At 59.3% G+C, this 14,065-nt stretch overlaps 1 protein-coding gene across 3 annotated transcripts in view; it reads left to right on the top strand.

Annotated features, from left to right (window-relative positions):
- CDH4 (cadherin 4) overlaps window positions 1-14,065 on the top strand; it is a 376,945-nt gene that overhangs the window by 259,191 nt on the left and 103,689 nt on the right. The window contains exons 4-5 of one of the 3 annotated variants that reach the window (XM_054723858.1): window positions 3,399-3,407; window positions 9,780-9,968. In XM_054723858.1, coding sequence (XP_054579833.1) covers window positions 3,399-3,407; window positions 9,780-9,968 — 198 coding nt within the window. The remainder of the gene's footprint in view (window positions 1-3,398; window positions 3,408-9,779; window positions 9,969-14,065) is intronic. The other 2 variants (XM_054723857.1, XM_054723855.1) reach the window with 2 other exon arrangements.

Genomic DNA, 14,065 nt, shown 5'->3' with positions numbered 1-14,065 from the left:
TTTCAATCCTTGGCCCCCAATTCCTAAAATCTTAACTCTCTGGCCCTTTAACAAAACGTTTGCCAAGCCCTACTTCGAATAGGGAGGGAGGGCTGTCTTTTCAATAGTGATGCTGGGCCCGTGGCGCCTCCCACGCCACACCCCGCCACCAGCTCCGTGGGCTGTGAATCTACATGAGCAAGACAAGGCGAGACAACTGGCAGAGCATGTGAGAGGGTGTCGTGGGGCCGCCTTCTCGCACCTCTGCTCGCCAAAGCCACCACTTAAAGTGGAAAGTTGAGCCTGGGGATGGGAGAGGATATGTGTAACCTGACAACTAAGGACTCACATCCGAGTGCACAGAGGATGTCAATCACCCGGTGAAGGAGGAGAGCCAGGCTGGGCCAGTGTGGCCACATCAGCCCCGCAGGGCAAGGCAGATCCGGCTCAACACTGAGAGAGAGAAAACACCCAATGTGGGTGAGGACGGGGCGCAATTGGGGTGTTCATGCACTCACGGCGGGGTGCATTTTGGTGCAACGTCTTTAGACCCTAATTTAGTGTGCTCACTCAGTTGAACATACGCGTACTCACTTAAAAGGAAACCACCGACACCAAAGGGAAGGCTTCTCCGCCGGAGCCATTCTCCAGCTCCACAGACACGCAGACCCCCAGTTAGGGGCTCAATCCCAGACCCAAGCAGCAGCAGCAGCATGAGAATGTCCTAGACACGTGTGAGGGGGAGGAGCAGACGCAGGCAGGAAACGCACACTGTGTAATTGCACCCAAGTGGGTCCAAGTGTGTGACAGTCGGGGCAGAGGTCGCCCGTGGGAGGCGGGAGGAGGCGGGCTGGGTGAGGCCAGAGGACTTGAGCAGGGCTTGGGAGCAGGTGTCTATTCTGTGGTCATTTAACTGCTCACTGATGTTTCAAGCACTTGAAGGCAGGTAGTTTATAATTCACCATTTTAACACTGTGTTTTAATGCATGCCAAGGGCTCCCTGGCTGGGATTGGACAAGGTGGGGAGTTCAGACAGGACACAGTGAGCAAGGTTTCTGTCGCAGAATGTTCTAGAAACAGGGCCTCCTTTAAAGGAGCAGTTTGCAGTGTTGGCAGTCTGGGGGGCGCTCTTAGGAAGGGAGCCGGAAGCGGCACCCTGGAGGATGGCGTTTCATTCTCGAAGGTCCAGGCTCCTCCGTGCCTGTTGCTCAGTGGCCCTGGGTGGAGCTGGGCAGGCTGACAGCTTTACACTCGGATAAGCCACACGGATTTGGCAGCGTTTCTCCTTCCCATCTTCTCGGCTCCCAGCAGCTGACAGGCGGGCGTTCGACAGGCAAAGCGCGCTGGGGTCGGGGAACGTTTGGTGCGTGTAGTCTTGCAGGAAAGCCGATAGCAATTCAATTAGAAAATGCAAATGCGGTCACATACCTCCCTCGGGAGTGCTGAGCCTGGGGATCGGCGACGGCCGCCCGGTGCTCACTGAGGAGGAGCGGCCCCCCTTGGCGGCTCGGGTGCTGTGGCACGCGGAAGGGCAGTGGGCCCGGGGGCATAGTTTGCAAAACAGGAGCTGTGTCTATGAAGCTAATATTGGGTCTTTTGGCTGCGTCAGCATTTGTGAGAGACTCAGCCCCGCGACACCCGTGTCAGACGGCCCACGGCCCGACCGTGTTCTTTCCTCGGGCTTCCTGCCCCCCGGCATGTGGGCTGAGTTGTGTCCCCCTGAAACTCATGACGGAGCCCTAACCTACAGGCTCCCAGAATAGGTCTGTGTTTCTGCAGGGTGTGCAAATGTCATTAGTGAGGGTGAGGGCATCGGGGCCCGACCTCGCCCGCCTGGCGCCCTTATGACAGGCACACAGAGGGAGCCGCTGTGTGACAGAGGGGTCGGGTGGTGCTTCTGCAGGCCCAGGGCCCCCGAGGTGACAGGCCGCCACAGCACCTCCAGAGGGGCCTGGAGAGACCTCCTTCCTCCGGAGGACCCTGCCCGCCCGCCCTGGACCCCAGACTTCCAGCCCTTAGAGCGGAGGGTGAATGTCTGCTGTTGAAGCGCCCAGTCTGTGGTGGGGGGCGGTGGCCCCCAGACACTCACACCAGGGTGGGACCTGTGTCTTCCTGCCGAGATGGAGACTCAACCCCCGGGAGTGCAGATGCCTCATCACCCTGAAGGTGGGATGAGGCCCGACCTGGGGGCCCACCCAGCGCCCCAGATGCCCACAAGGCCTCTTCTTTCAGCTGCTTGGGTCTCCACAGCAGCGAGAACCAGGCTTGCTGAGCCCCGATTCTTTAGCCCCGCGTCCATTAGCCCCACTCCCGTGGTCTGTGACCTTCCGTCCCCATGGTCTCCCCTGCCCCACACACACAGTTGTCCCTCTTCCACACCCGTGAGTGTATCTCCAGGGCCCAGGTTACTTATAAAACGGGGGAAGGGAGGCCCTGGTTGAGAATCATTCCTGTGTCCACCCGAGAGATGAGGCTCCAGAGGCCAGGCCTGCCGCGTGAGGGTCCCTGAGTGGCCTGCGTCCCCGTGAGCGCCAGAGGCTGGTGTGCGGCCCGAACCCTGACACATGGGTCCAGAGCTTTCTCAAGGGGCCACATGGGGCTTGGATGGGAGGTGTCACCTCGGGGAAGCACCTGAGGCCTCTAGGCGCCGCCCAGAAGCAGCGAGCTGGTCCTTCCGTCCTTTCCCAGAGTCGGCCCTGCCCATGTGCTGAGAAACAGCGACTCTGCGGCCGCAGTGTCACGGCCCGACGTCCACGCTCCCGCTCCCGGGACGATGCCAGCTGCCTGGGTGAGGGTCAGTCCCTCCCCTCCGACAGCGCCACAGAGACTGCCGCAGACCCACTCGGCTGCCGTGGGGCCGGCACCCGTGTCCCACGTACTTTGTGCATTCCTCCGCGGCAAAGCCCCGCACAAGCGGCCGGCAGAGCCCACAGCCCTGTCAGTGCCCCCACCCCAACGTGGGTATTCAACCGATGAGCAAAGCTCCCCAAAATAATCGCCGCCTTTAACTCCTTGTAGGGGTGAAGGCGGGAGTGACTGTTCTAATCGGGTGAGAGCCGCCTCTGCCCTGGGTTTTCTGATGGCGGCCCCGGCCCACGCACCTAAGCTGCCGGAGGCTGCCGCTGTCCGGGCCGGCAGGCGTCCCAGGGTGGAGGTCACGCTGAGGCCGTGCTCCAGGCGGTGCTCCGGGGCGTCTCCTGAAGCTTGACCCGGGCACAGCCAGGCTGAGGGGCGGCGGCAGCATCGCGTCACCAGTCACCTTCCCCAGGCCTGTCCCCGTGGAGGGCACTGCCCAGGGCGCTCTCTCAGTGAGACCTGCTCAGACAGGACAAGACGAATGAGCCCTCACAGGTGACTTGCTGCATCCCAGGGCAGTGTGGGGAGCAAGGGGGTGAGAAAGGGCTGTGTAGGCAGGGAAGCTCCCAAGAGTGACAGTGACGGGGGCGGGGCGGGGGCGGGCACTGCCTGGACCTGGTTTTGTCTGGTTAGGCCCCAGTCAAACCCTTCCCTTGTCCTGGCCGAGGCCTTCCAGAATCATCCAAGCAGAAGGAACTGACCATTTTTCTCACTAATTGACGCCAACATGAACCACTCCATTCATTTCCGCCATTAACAACTCTGGGGAAAGTGACACATTTTGGCTTAACTTACTAATTTAAAGTTTCACTGTGATGTATTTTTTCCTGTACACTGAAAGGTGATTTCGCTTCAGATAGTTCTCACTGAACATAATTTCTTGATTCTCTAGAGCACGTCCTCGACCAGGGCACGGGAAGACATCAGGGCTGTCACCGCAGGGGGAGCAAGGGTGCCGCTCAGCACCCCACAGTGCCCAGAAAGCCCCAGACCGTGATCTGACCCAAAGTCAGCTGTGCCGAGGGGTAGACCCTGGTCTACAGGCAGGTGAGGGGCAGCCCAGACACTGGGGATCTTGGTACAATGGGGAGGTGAGAATGGGGGAGCAAGGCTAGCCACATGGGAGTTACATACACATACATGCATACGTATGTGCGCATGCACATAGGGTACATATATGTGCTCATACACACGGGCATACACATATACACCCTCAGAGCCACAGCCCATTGGCCTAGCACAGCTCACGTGCCACACCCACCCTTTCAGCGGAGGGGCAGAGGGGACCCTGGCCCTGGCCCTCTGGGCGCCCCATCCCCAGGTGTAAGCGAGGGCGGGCCAGCCCCCCCTCGCGTGGGTGAGCCCGGTGGGGCAGGAGGGACGGCGGGGCGGAACGTTAGCACTGAGGTTTTCCTTTCAAGTGGATGATGCGGAAGCGCTCCTGCTACCCCACTCGGGACACCTTTCTCCAGTTTCTGTGGGACTTTCCAGAAGGACCGGCCTTAGAAGAGGTCGGAAATGAGGACTAGCGTGGAGCTTGGGGGGAACCGCGCTTTCAGCCCCCTAGTGTCGTGGACAGAAGAACGCACTCAGCTAAGCGCCTCCTCAGCACACCCGTGTTATCTCGGTGGCTCACAGCATCTGTTTATAAAGAGTGGGGTGTCTGTCCTTTTATTTTGTGTGCGTTGAGTACCATTTCATTCTGTCCGTCCTTAGCTACCATGGAAACCAGCCAGAAGGCTGCATTCAGCGCCCTGGCTAAGTATTTTAAATAGAGGTGTTGGCAGGTGAGCAGAACGGGCCGCTTGTCAGCCATACACTGAAGGGAAGGAGAATTGGCTGCATGGATTTTAGTGCCTTTTTTTAAGAAATTGAATTATTGTCACTGACAATCAGCAGCAGGTTTGACGTTTGGGGGGTGGGGCGGGGAGGACACGCTGTTTCCTTTATTAAAGCATGTTTACCCCGAAGCTATGAGGGAGCAGCAGAGGGGAGAACGGCCGAGGGGAGACACAGAAGAGCTGTAGAAGCATTGGCATCTGGGCACACTCCCCGCCCAGCCCCAACGTGAGTCTGTTCGTTGACCGGACAGAAGCAGTGGGGTTCCCCACAGGTTTCATCCTGAGGACAGCCCCTAGGAACGGAGCACCCTTGGGACGCCGGGGCCCGGAGACGTGGTGTTTGCATACGGGGCCGGGCCCTTCACCCCAACATCAGAGCCGCCAGATGAGCTGTATCAGTGGGTCTGGGCGTGACAGGTGGGAGGCTGGACACAGTTCGTCAAAAGGAAAGAAGAGCCCGCAGGCTGGGTGGAGACTGCTGTGTGCCCCCTGGAGTGAGGGCTGCTCTCAGCCTCTCTCGGACCTCCCGGACCTTCATCCTGGGAGTACGGATCCGCCCCTGGGCCACACACAGAAGGGTGGTGCAGCCTGTGGCGAGATAGACCGGGAGAGCAGGAAAAGTCAGGGAGCCCCCCACCCCTTGTTCTCTGCTCATGCAAATGGCAACATAGGCCCCTCCAAAGAAGCCTGTCAGCATCAGGGGTCTGCCCAGCTGCGAGGCCGAGCAGAGGAATTGCTGTCCTGGGTCATGAAAGCGGAGGATCACATCTGGGGGCAAGGCCGACCTGGAGCCCCGTGACTGAGGAGAGGCCTCGAAGATATCAGTGGTCGCCGTGCGAGGTGGGCGCATCCCATGGGAACCGGACTTGGACATTTTCCGTAAATGGCATTATCCAATCAGGCGGGCTTGTGTCCAGGCTGTTTTCTCAAACGGGGGAGAATTCAAGGTGCTCAGGAAGCGTCCAGCAGGCCAGCCCAGGACCGGACGGGTGGGAAGGCCCGTGGGGACGGCGGGCTGTCATCTGGGACCCCGTCGTCGAAGGGTGAGCTGCTGGGCATCCTCAGAGAGGCACTCGGGGATGTTCCCACCTGCGGCTGGCTTTGGAGCAGCTTCTGCTGCGCTGCCTTCTCGGAGAACGGGAGCCTCGCTCCCCACACAGGTGCCCAGTCCCGGCCGCCCGGCTCTCGCGCTCCCACCTGCCCGCCGCCCCTGAGGCTGGCCCGGCCCGGACCTTGCTGTAGGGTCCCTGCGTCTCAGAGGCGCTTCTGCAGCACCGTGGAGCGCCCACGTGGTCGCTCCGTCTCCCAGGCACATCCACCATGCGGACCCCTGGCCCACCTGGGGCCTGATTTGTTGGGTCCTCAGCATTCCTATCACATGGAAACTCACACATCGCTCACCTGCCAACCAGTCCTCAGCCGACATGGCGGGCGGCCTGGGGAGGCACCCGGGGCTCCTGCACCGAAGGCGGCCCTGGACTGTTTCACCTCCATTCAGTGACCCCCGAGGGTTTTAGGGCCCAACCCGCTGGTCGCAGCCTGCGCTCACCTGGCTCTCCATAACCCTGCGTTCCCAATCCGTGTGCAGTCGGGCAGCAGAGAGGAGGGATCCATTATACCTTGCATGGCGCCTGGCGGAGGGGCGTGACCGCCGCCCTCCCGGGCACTTCCTTTTCCTCTGTTTCTTTAAGGCGATCATTTAAAACCTGCCCAGGTCAGTCTTGCATTATTCACCTTTCACTTGCTGGGGACACTGGGAGGAGGTGGCCCGCCTCTAGGTGATACTGATGAGTCCCTGAGGGCCTCACCTGGGAGCCATAGTCAGTTACACTCACAGGCAGACAGCAGCCCCGACAAGGGGCCAGGTGGGCACAGGCGGGGGCCTGGGAAGGGAGCTCAGGGAAATGGGGTGCGGGATGAGGGGCCAGCAGGTGGAGGCCGAGGACAGGTCACTGATGGAGTTCAGGTTTGGGCCGGGAGATGAGGGTGGTGAATGATGGGGTTTGGGGCATCATGAAGCTGGCCAATGAACTTGGGGGCTCAGCCTGGCAGTGCTGCATGCCGTGCTCCAAGGGGGCCCGGGTCACTGGGTGTCCAGGACACGCTCGCCCCACCCAAGTCCCCGCCCGTCACCCTGGGCCTCCCGGAGAGGTGGGGACGTCCTGGCTGAAGCAGGCGCAGGGCTGGCACCGATTCCCCCAGACTTGTTCTTACATTTGTCTCAGAGCTTTAAAAATAGCCACAATTTATTTAAACAGCACTAGGGAAATTAGTGCCGGGCCAGCTCTTCCTGAGCAAATGAAGATAAAGCAGCGCGTTTGGGCTTTTAAATGGCTCTACGAAACCCTTTCAAATTCTGTGTCTGGAATTCAGAAGGCTCAGGTGAGCATCTGCTGGTGCCCAAGCGACCCCGGTGAGGCAGACGTGTGCTCTCCACACCATCACGTGGGGGTGTAGGGGCGCGCGGACAGCCCCCCAGAGGCTGTGCTTGTGGCGGGGGCTCCCGGTCACCGTGCGTGAGGTGGGTGTAGCCGAGTCCGCCTGCCCTGTGCGGACATGCTCAAGAGCAGACCCCAGCCCGGCCCCTTCTGAGGCAGGGACCTGGGGACAGTGGAGGAGTCCCAGGCAAAGCTGTGAGTTTGTGGAGCACGTGGCACCTGGAGGGCCCCCTAAACAGATTCCAGGCCCCACCCCAGAGGCAGCAAGTCCAGGTGGGACCTGAGACTGCATTTCTGACAAGCTCCTGAAGCTGACTCGCCGGGACCTCGGAGCTCTCCCTCCACAGCCTGAGGTTTATCACCATGTCCAGGTGCAGGCGCCCCCTCTTCAGGGGGGATGCTGGTTTCTGCACAGCTACCTAGGCCAGGACTGGGAAAGGGGTGCAGCCTCCAGGCACGAGCCTCCAGCAGAGGAGGGCCACACCCCGCCAGGTGCTCTGGCCTTGCAGTCTGATGCCCAGGGTTCAAATCCTGCCTCTGCCTAATGAGCTGTGTGACCCTCGGGTATTCCTTGGCGCCTCAGTCCCCTGATGTGTCCCTAGTAAAGTGGGGGTGCCTCCTGAATTAGCGATGGGGCGGATTTGGTTGGGAACTGTGGAACGCTCAGCCCCAGTGGCGTGGAAAGCAGCTGTGCCCTGGATGCCGGGAGAGCATGTGGCCAGGACTGTCCTAAACGCAGTTCTGGAGACGACCCAACCCTGCTCCTCGCTACTGAGGGAGGCCTGGTCCCGAGGCAGCGTCCAGCAGTGGGTGCCATGTCCATCCCGTCGGGAGCAAGGCCAGAGGGCGCACTGCCTTGGGGGCTCCTTGCTGAGGAAGGAGGGCAGTGACTTGGGAAGGCCTTCGGCTCTGATTGCTGCAAACTCCTGAATTTGGGAGCTGAGCACAGTGACACAGCGGGACGACGGGGACGTCCCAGGGGGCTCTCACTGGAGTGTGGCTGGCCAGATGGGCTCTCCCTTGGAGTAGCTTTCAGTTTGGGCATCCGGGCATATAGACTCTTTGTGTGGGGTTTGTTTGTTTGTTTGTTTTTTGTCATCAACAAGGCAGTTTTGTGGCGGGGGCTCCCGGGTCCTTGCGCACGAGGTGAGTTTGGCCGAGGGACACGGGAGGAGGCGGCCCACTCTAGGTGCGTGTTTAACTTATTACTATGCAGCTTTATGGCAAAGCAGAGTGGGGAAGTGTCTGTCCACAGAGGGCGATGCTGAGACCAGCCGGGGCCTCGCGGGGCCTTGAGCTCAGCTGGAGGGGGACGACCCGCCAGGACTGCTCAGACGCCTCCAGCCAGTTTTGTCCCCTCTGCCACGTCCAGGTGCAGGCGCCCCCTCTTCAGGGGCGTACTGGTTTCTGCACAGCTGGCGTGGCTGTCCTGGCCCAGGTCAGCCTTGCTGTGGGAATTCCCGCTCAGGGCGTGAGTCTCAGCATGAAACGAACATCAACGAGGAACACCAGGCCAAGGCGCCATATGGGCACCTTGAAAGTAAACACGGAGATGACAGATGTGTAAGTGCCCCGTGCACACATGAAGTTCTGCTGGCATGTGATAACGTTCAGAGACACAGACATATAAAAGGAATAAAGTAAAATGAACCCGCTGGTGAGCAGAGAACACAGTCGGCCTCTGGGTGCGTTTCTGTCCAATCTCCTCTGGATCCTTTAAAAAATAAGACTTGGCCTTGGCCCGTTTGGCTCAGTGGACAGAGCGTCGGCCTGTGAACTGAATCCCAGGTTCGATTCCAGTCAAGGGCTCATTCCCGGTTGTGGGCTCAATCCCCAGGGACGTGCAGGAGGCAGCTACTCAATGATTTTCTCTTGCCATTGATGTTTCTATCTTTCTCTCTCTCCCTTCCGCTCTGAATCAATAAAAATGTATTTAAAACGAAAAAAAGAAGTGGCTGGAGTTTGGCGAGATGAAGGGACTTAGCTGGTGTCACGTGACTCCTTGCGTGCACATAAATGTGAGACCCCAGGTCTGCTCCCCACCAAGCCCTGCGCCTCGGCGGCCCTCTCTCTACGCTCGCTCAGCACACCTCTCGCTGCTGAGGGTCCACTCGGTTAACTGGGCAGTTTGGTAGGTGGAGCGGACACGTTGTTTTGCTTCATTTGATTACCGGGAAACACGGGCGTTTTTAGACATTTATTGATCCTTTATTTTGCTATTAGGTTTCTATTCATGTCCTTTTCCTGTTATAAAAAAAGATTCAAATTTTTTATTGATTTCTAAGTACTGTTTGTATAGTAAGACTTAACTCTTTGTTCCAAGTTCAGCAGTTGCTTTTAGGATATGATTTCCTAGCCAAGAGTTTTAAATTAAAATGTATTTGTCCCTTTGTGATTGTTTTCCACTTGGGACTTAAAAGCTCGGATCCACCCTATTGGTTAGTTAACTGCATTTTCTCCTTTTTTGTGGTTTCTTCCCTGTCCTCCTCCCCCCAATGTAATTGTGTTTCTCTGTGTAGAGGGGCTGACACTTAGCCCTCCTCACATCATCCAGGTTTTCCCTGTCCATCAGGAAAGTTCGGATTCTCTAATTGATGCCTTCTCCTTGGAGCAGAACCTAACCACATGTGGCTCTCTCTCCCCGTTCCCCACCCCCACCCCGCAGATGCCGCAGAAAGGAAGGAAGACTCCAGCCCTGGACCTCGCCCCGCCTCCCAGCGATGTGCTCCTGCCCTGGCCCCAGCACCCACCTGCCAGTGGCCTGGGTCTGCGGAGACAGAAGCGGGACTGGGTCATCCCCCCCATCAACGTGCCTGAGAATTCTCGCGGGCCCTTCCCGCAGCAGCTCGTGCGGGTAAGTGCAGCCCCTCTGCGTGGGGAGCCCCCCTGCATGGGGAGCCCCTCCTGCATGGGGAGCCCCTCCTGCATGGGGAGCCCCTCCTGCATGGGGAGCCCCTCCTGCGTGGGGTGGGGAGCCCCTCCTGCGTGGGGTGGGGAGCCCCCTGTGTGGGGAGCCCCCTGTGTGGGGAGCCCTCCTGCGTGGGGAGCCCCTCCTGTATGGGGAGCCCCTCCTGCGTGGGGTGGGGAGCCCCCTGTGTGGGGTGGGGAGCCCCTCCTGTATGGGGAGCCCCTCCTGCGTGGGGAGCCCCTCCTGCGTGGGGTGGGGAGCCCCTCCTGTGTGGGGAGCCCCTCCTGCGTGGGGTGGGGAGCCCCTCCTGCGTGGGGAGCACTTCCTGTGTGGGGAGCCCTCCTGTGTGGGGAGCCCCTCCTGTGTGGGGAGCCCCTCCTGCGTGGGGTGGGGAGCCCCCTGCGTGGGGAGCACTTCCTGTGTGGGGAGCACTTCCTGTGTGGGGAGCCCTCCTGTGTGGGGAGCCCCTCCTGCGTGGGGTGGGGAGCCCCCTGCGTGGGGAGCACTTCCTGTGTGGGGAGCCCTCCTGCGTGGGGAGCCCCTCCTGCGTGGGGAGCCCCTGCGTGGGGAAGGTCTAGGCTTCCCAGCCTCTGCTCTGCGGATCTTGCCCACCAGGTCTGATGGGCTTGTTCCTGGTGGGGGGATGGGTTTGCATTTGGTGTCTAAGGTTGAGATGTCGCCTTTCAGTAAGTGTCACACGGAGTGACACAGAGCAAAGAGACCCAGGGGCATCCAGTTGTCCAGGGCAGAAGAGCTGCGTGAGTGGGGTCCCCTGGGTCCCCTCTCTCGCAGTTACTGTCAAGTGACAGAGCCCAAGAGTGGGAGGAGGCGAGGCGGGGCTTCGGTTCAGGCCCTTGACCTCTGACACCTGTCTTCGGCCTGATCATTCACACGCCTTTTGAACGGTGACTAAGCTGCCGAGTGGTGGCTTGACTGTGATGATCTTGCTGAAAAGTCACAAGACTTGAGTCTGAAACTGTGACTCCAAGTCGGCAGTGGGGTCCATAGCCAACGACTGAATCCGTTCCAGCTGCGGGGTGAGGCCTCCACCACAACCCACGGGCCTGGCTCAGAGAGCCTCCAGGCTGGTGGCCACGGGGGCGTGGGCCGGGGTGCTCCGGGGAGGGCATGGAGCCTCCACACCGCCCTGCATCTCTCTCTCCCCGGCCTGTTGCAGGTTATATCCTTTATGATTAACTGGCCATCTAGTGAGTGAACTGTTTCCCTAAACTCTGTGAGCTGCTGTGGCCAATTAAGCGATGCAAGGAAGGGTCATTGGAACCTCCGATTTATAAACAGCCACAGGTCAGCAGCGGTGACAGCCTGGACATGGGGTTGGCGTCTTAGTGGGCAGTCCTGAGGCCTGAGCCCTTCACGGGGAGTTGGCCCTGTCACTGGGTAGGTCGGGGCTGAAGTGAGTTAAACTGTAGGACTCCGGCTGGTGTCACAGAGAACAGCTTAGTGGGGAACCCCACACGGTGTCAGAGTGTGAGCATGGTAGTCGGTGACGAGAGTTTCCCAGCCCACAGCACAAAGCCGGCCCTCCTTCCCCCACCCCCAGGTGGGGAGAGGGGCTTCCGGGCCATCACCTACCCCGGAGTGGCCCGACTGGCATGTCGCTGTGGAATGGAGGTAAGGACGCGGCGAAGCACTCGGGATCGAGACCCCAACCTGGGCCGTTTCCCCCGACTCCCGCCTTCAGGCCCACCTGCCACCCGCCACTGCAGCCTGCTGTGTGCTGTGTCCCCGTGTTCATGCCCCCCACCTGCCAGGCCCGCGCCGCCTCTGCTGATCACTTGTCACTTAGTGAAAATGTTTCTCTAGTGATTGCTTGTTAATACAAATTTATGCTACAAGGAGACTTCCGAGTAGGCGACCACTGGGAAGCTGGCGTTCCTGCGAAGCAGGCACAGGCAGGGCCAGTGTTAATGCCGGCTGCTGGCTGCCCACCGCAGCCCAGAGGCTGCCTGCCTGTGTTCGAAGGGCGGCGACTCTGAAGTGTCTAGACAGCAGGGCCCGCCCAGCCACGTGGCTCAGTGGATAGAGCATGGCCTGCACACTGAAGGAAGGGTCTGGGGTTCAATTCCTGGTCAAGGGCACATACTTGGCTTGTAGGTTCCATCCCCAGCCCTGGTCAGGGAGTGTATGGAGGCAACCAATCAATAAGTCTTTCTCACATCGGTGTTTCTCTCTCTCTCTCTCTCTCTCTCTCTCTCTCTCTCTTCCTTCCCCTTCACAGAACATTATCCTCAGGTGAGGATTAACAACAACAAAAATAGATACAGCAGGGCCTGAAGCTTAGCCTCAATGTTGTCAGGATTGAACAGACTGGGAAGGGGGTGGGCCTGCCATTGTGATTTGGTTCTAGTTAGAGCTTTGTGCTTGTTCTAGAAGGTCACCTCTGCTGGAAATAGGTAACATTTTCGGTAAAAGGCAGAGAGCAAGTAGTTGAGGCTTTGCCGGCTGCCTCTGGGGTCTTTAAGGTGTGAAAGCTACCATAGACAACATGTAAACAGAGGGGTGTGGCTGTATGCTAATAAAACTTTATTTACAAACACAGGCAGGGGGCCAGATCTGGCCCTTGGACCGTAGCAGGAAGGTTAGAGTGAGGCATGAGTTTATAATTACCGAGCGCTCTCATCTGCTCACACGCCAGAGGGTGCGCGCGTGATGCATGGCGGGCATCGAGCCCTGCCAGAGCGTCCTGCAGTCCTGGTTTGGAGTTTCTCAGGTTGAGGGTCCCAGTACAACACATGGAACTTCCTCCCTCTGGGCCCCTCCGTACAGACCTGTGAAAGGTGCCAGAAGGAGAGGCGGCCACTGTGGACAGAGCCCTCCCTCGAGGATGCCCAGGATCTGCTAGCAGCCCTTTGGGGAGGGCCCCTCCAGGCCAGAGTGTCCATCTGAGCGGCTGTGAGTACAGGGTGGGTGTGGGTGAGGCCTGGCTGGCTGCTATGATGAGCATCCCCAGAATATCAGAAACCTCCCACGTGGAGGCTGATTTCTTGCTCCTGTGAAGGTCTCTCAGGGTGTCATTCAGGCCCGAAGTGAGGGCCCCAGCCACGCCAGGCTCTCCTGGGGCGCTTCCTCTTCAGCAAATGGAAAATGGGATTTCCGTTACGGTTTCTGTAAAAGATTTGTCTTTTCCAAATGGACTCCAAGTTTTGATGTAAGAACTCAGCCCACAAACACACTCTCATATGCTCACTTTCTGCTTCCCTCCCCACCTTTCCTGCATTCATTTCTTCTCCCGCACAGACAAGGGTTCCCTTTCCGATGCTTCTGACCTGTTAGTGTCTCCGGGAAGCTGATGAGCTTCTTGGCCGTGTCCTGGGGCGGCTGCCCTGAAAGGAACCCCTGGCCCAGCGGAGGGAGTGGGAAGTGGGAGGAGGGAGCAGGAAGCGGAGGGAGGAGCACGGGGGGCAGGGGGGGCCTGGGTGCAGCTGGGATCCGTTCATTACCGCGTTTCCTTCGAATGGAGTGTGTGAAAGGAAAAACGGAGGGAGAGGAGTGGGCAGCATGTTCTTCCCCAAAAAATTGCTGTCAATTACAGGCTTTTCCTGGGAAGAATACAGTGTCAGCTCTGCCACGCAGGGCGAATCAGTAACCTACGTGTCCGGGCGGAGCATGGAGGCCCTCGGCGTGGTGCGCCCCTGGCATCCGACCGCCATCAGATTAAGGGACGGGTGGGGGGGCGCCGTGGAGACGCCACTCGGAGGTTCCAGGCTGTTTCTTCTCATCACAATGGAGGAGGCCGCCACTCAGTGATTGAGCTCCTTCGCTAGGAGCTGGAGAGGCTCTTTGTTCTGGAGGAAATGGCAGGAGGGCTCCGGTGAAGGTCAGCATGATCTTCCCTCCTCCCGCTCTCGGCGCTGGACCGGACAGTTTGGGGCCATCCGGGATGCCAGGCGCCCTGCGGGCACTGGAGATTCTGTGGGAGGAGTCCGTTCATGGCCACAAGAACCACCAGGCCATCAGCTCTCCGCTTCTCACTCCAATGTAGCCCTTCCCTGTCCCTGGGAGTCTTCCGTGTGGACGAATGC

Source organism: Eptesicus fuscus, chromosome 12 (assembly GCF_027574615.1).
Source record: "Eptesicus fuscus isolate TK198812 chromosome 12, DD_ASM_mEF_20220401, whole genome shotgun sequence".
NCBI classification, from domain to species: Eukaryota; Metazoa; Chordata; class Mammalia; order Chiroptera; family Vespertilionidae; genus Eptesicus; species Eptesicus fuscus.
The sequence above is the reverse complement of the archived record's forward strand: the minus strand, read 5'-3'. Positions and strand labels throughout refer to the sequence as shown.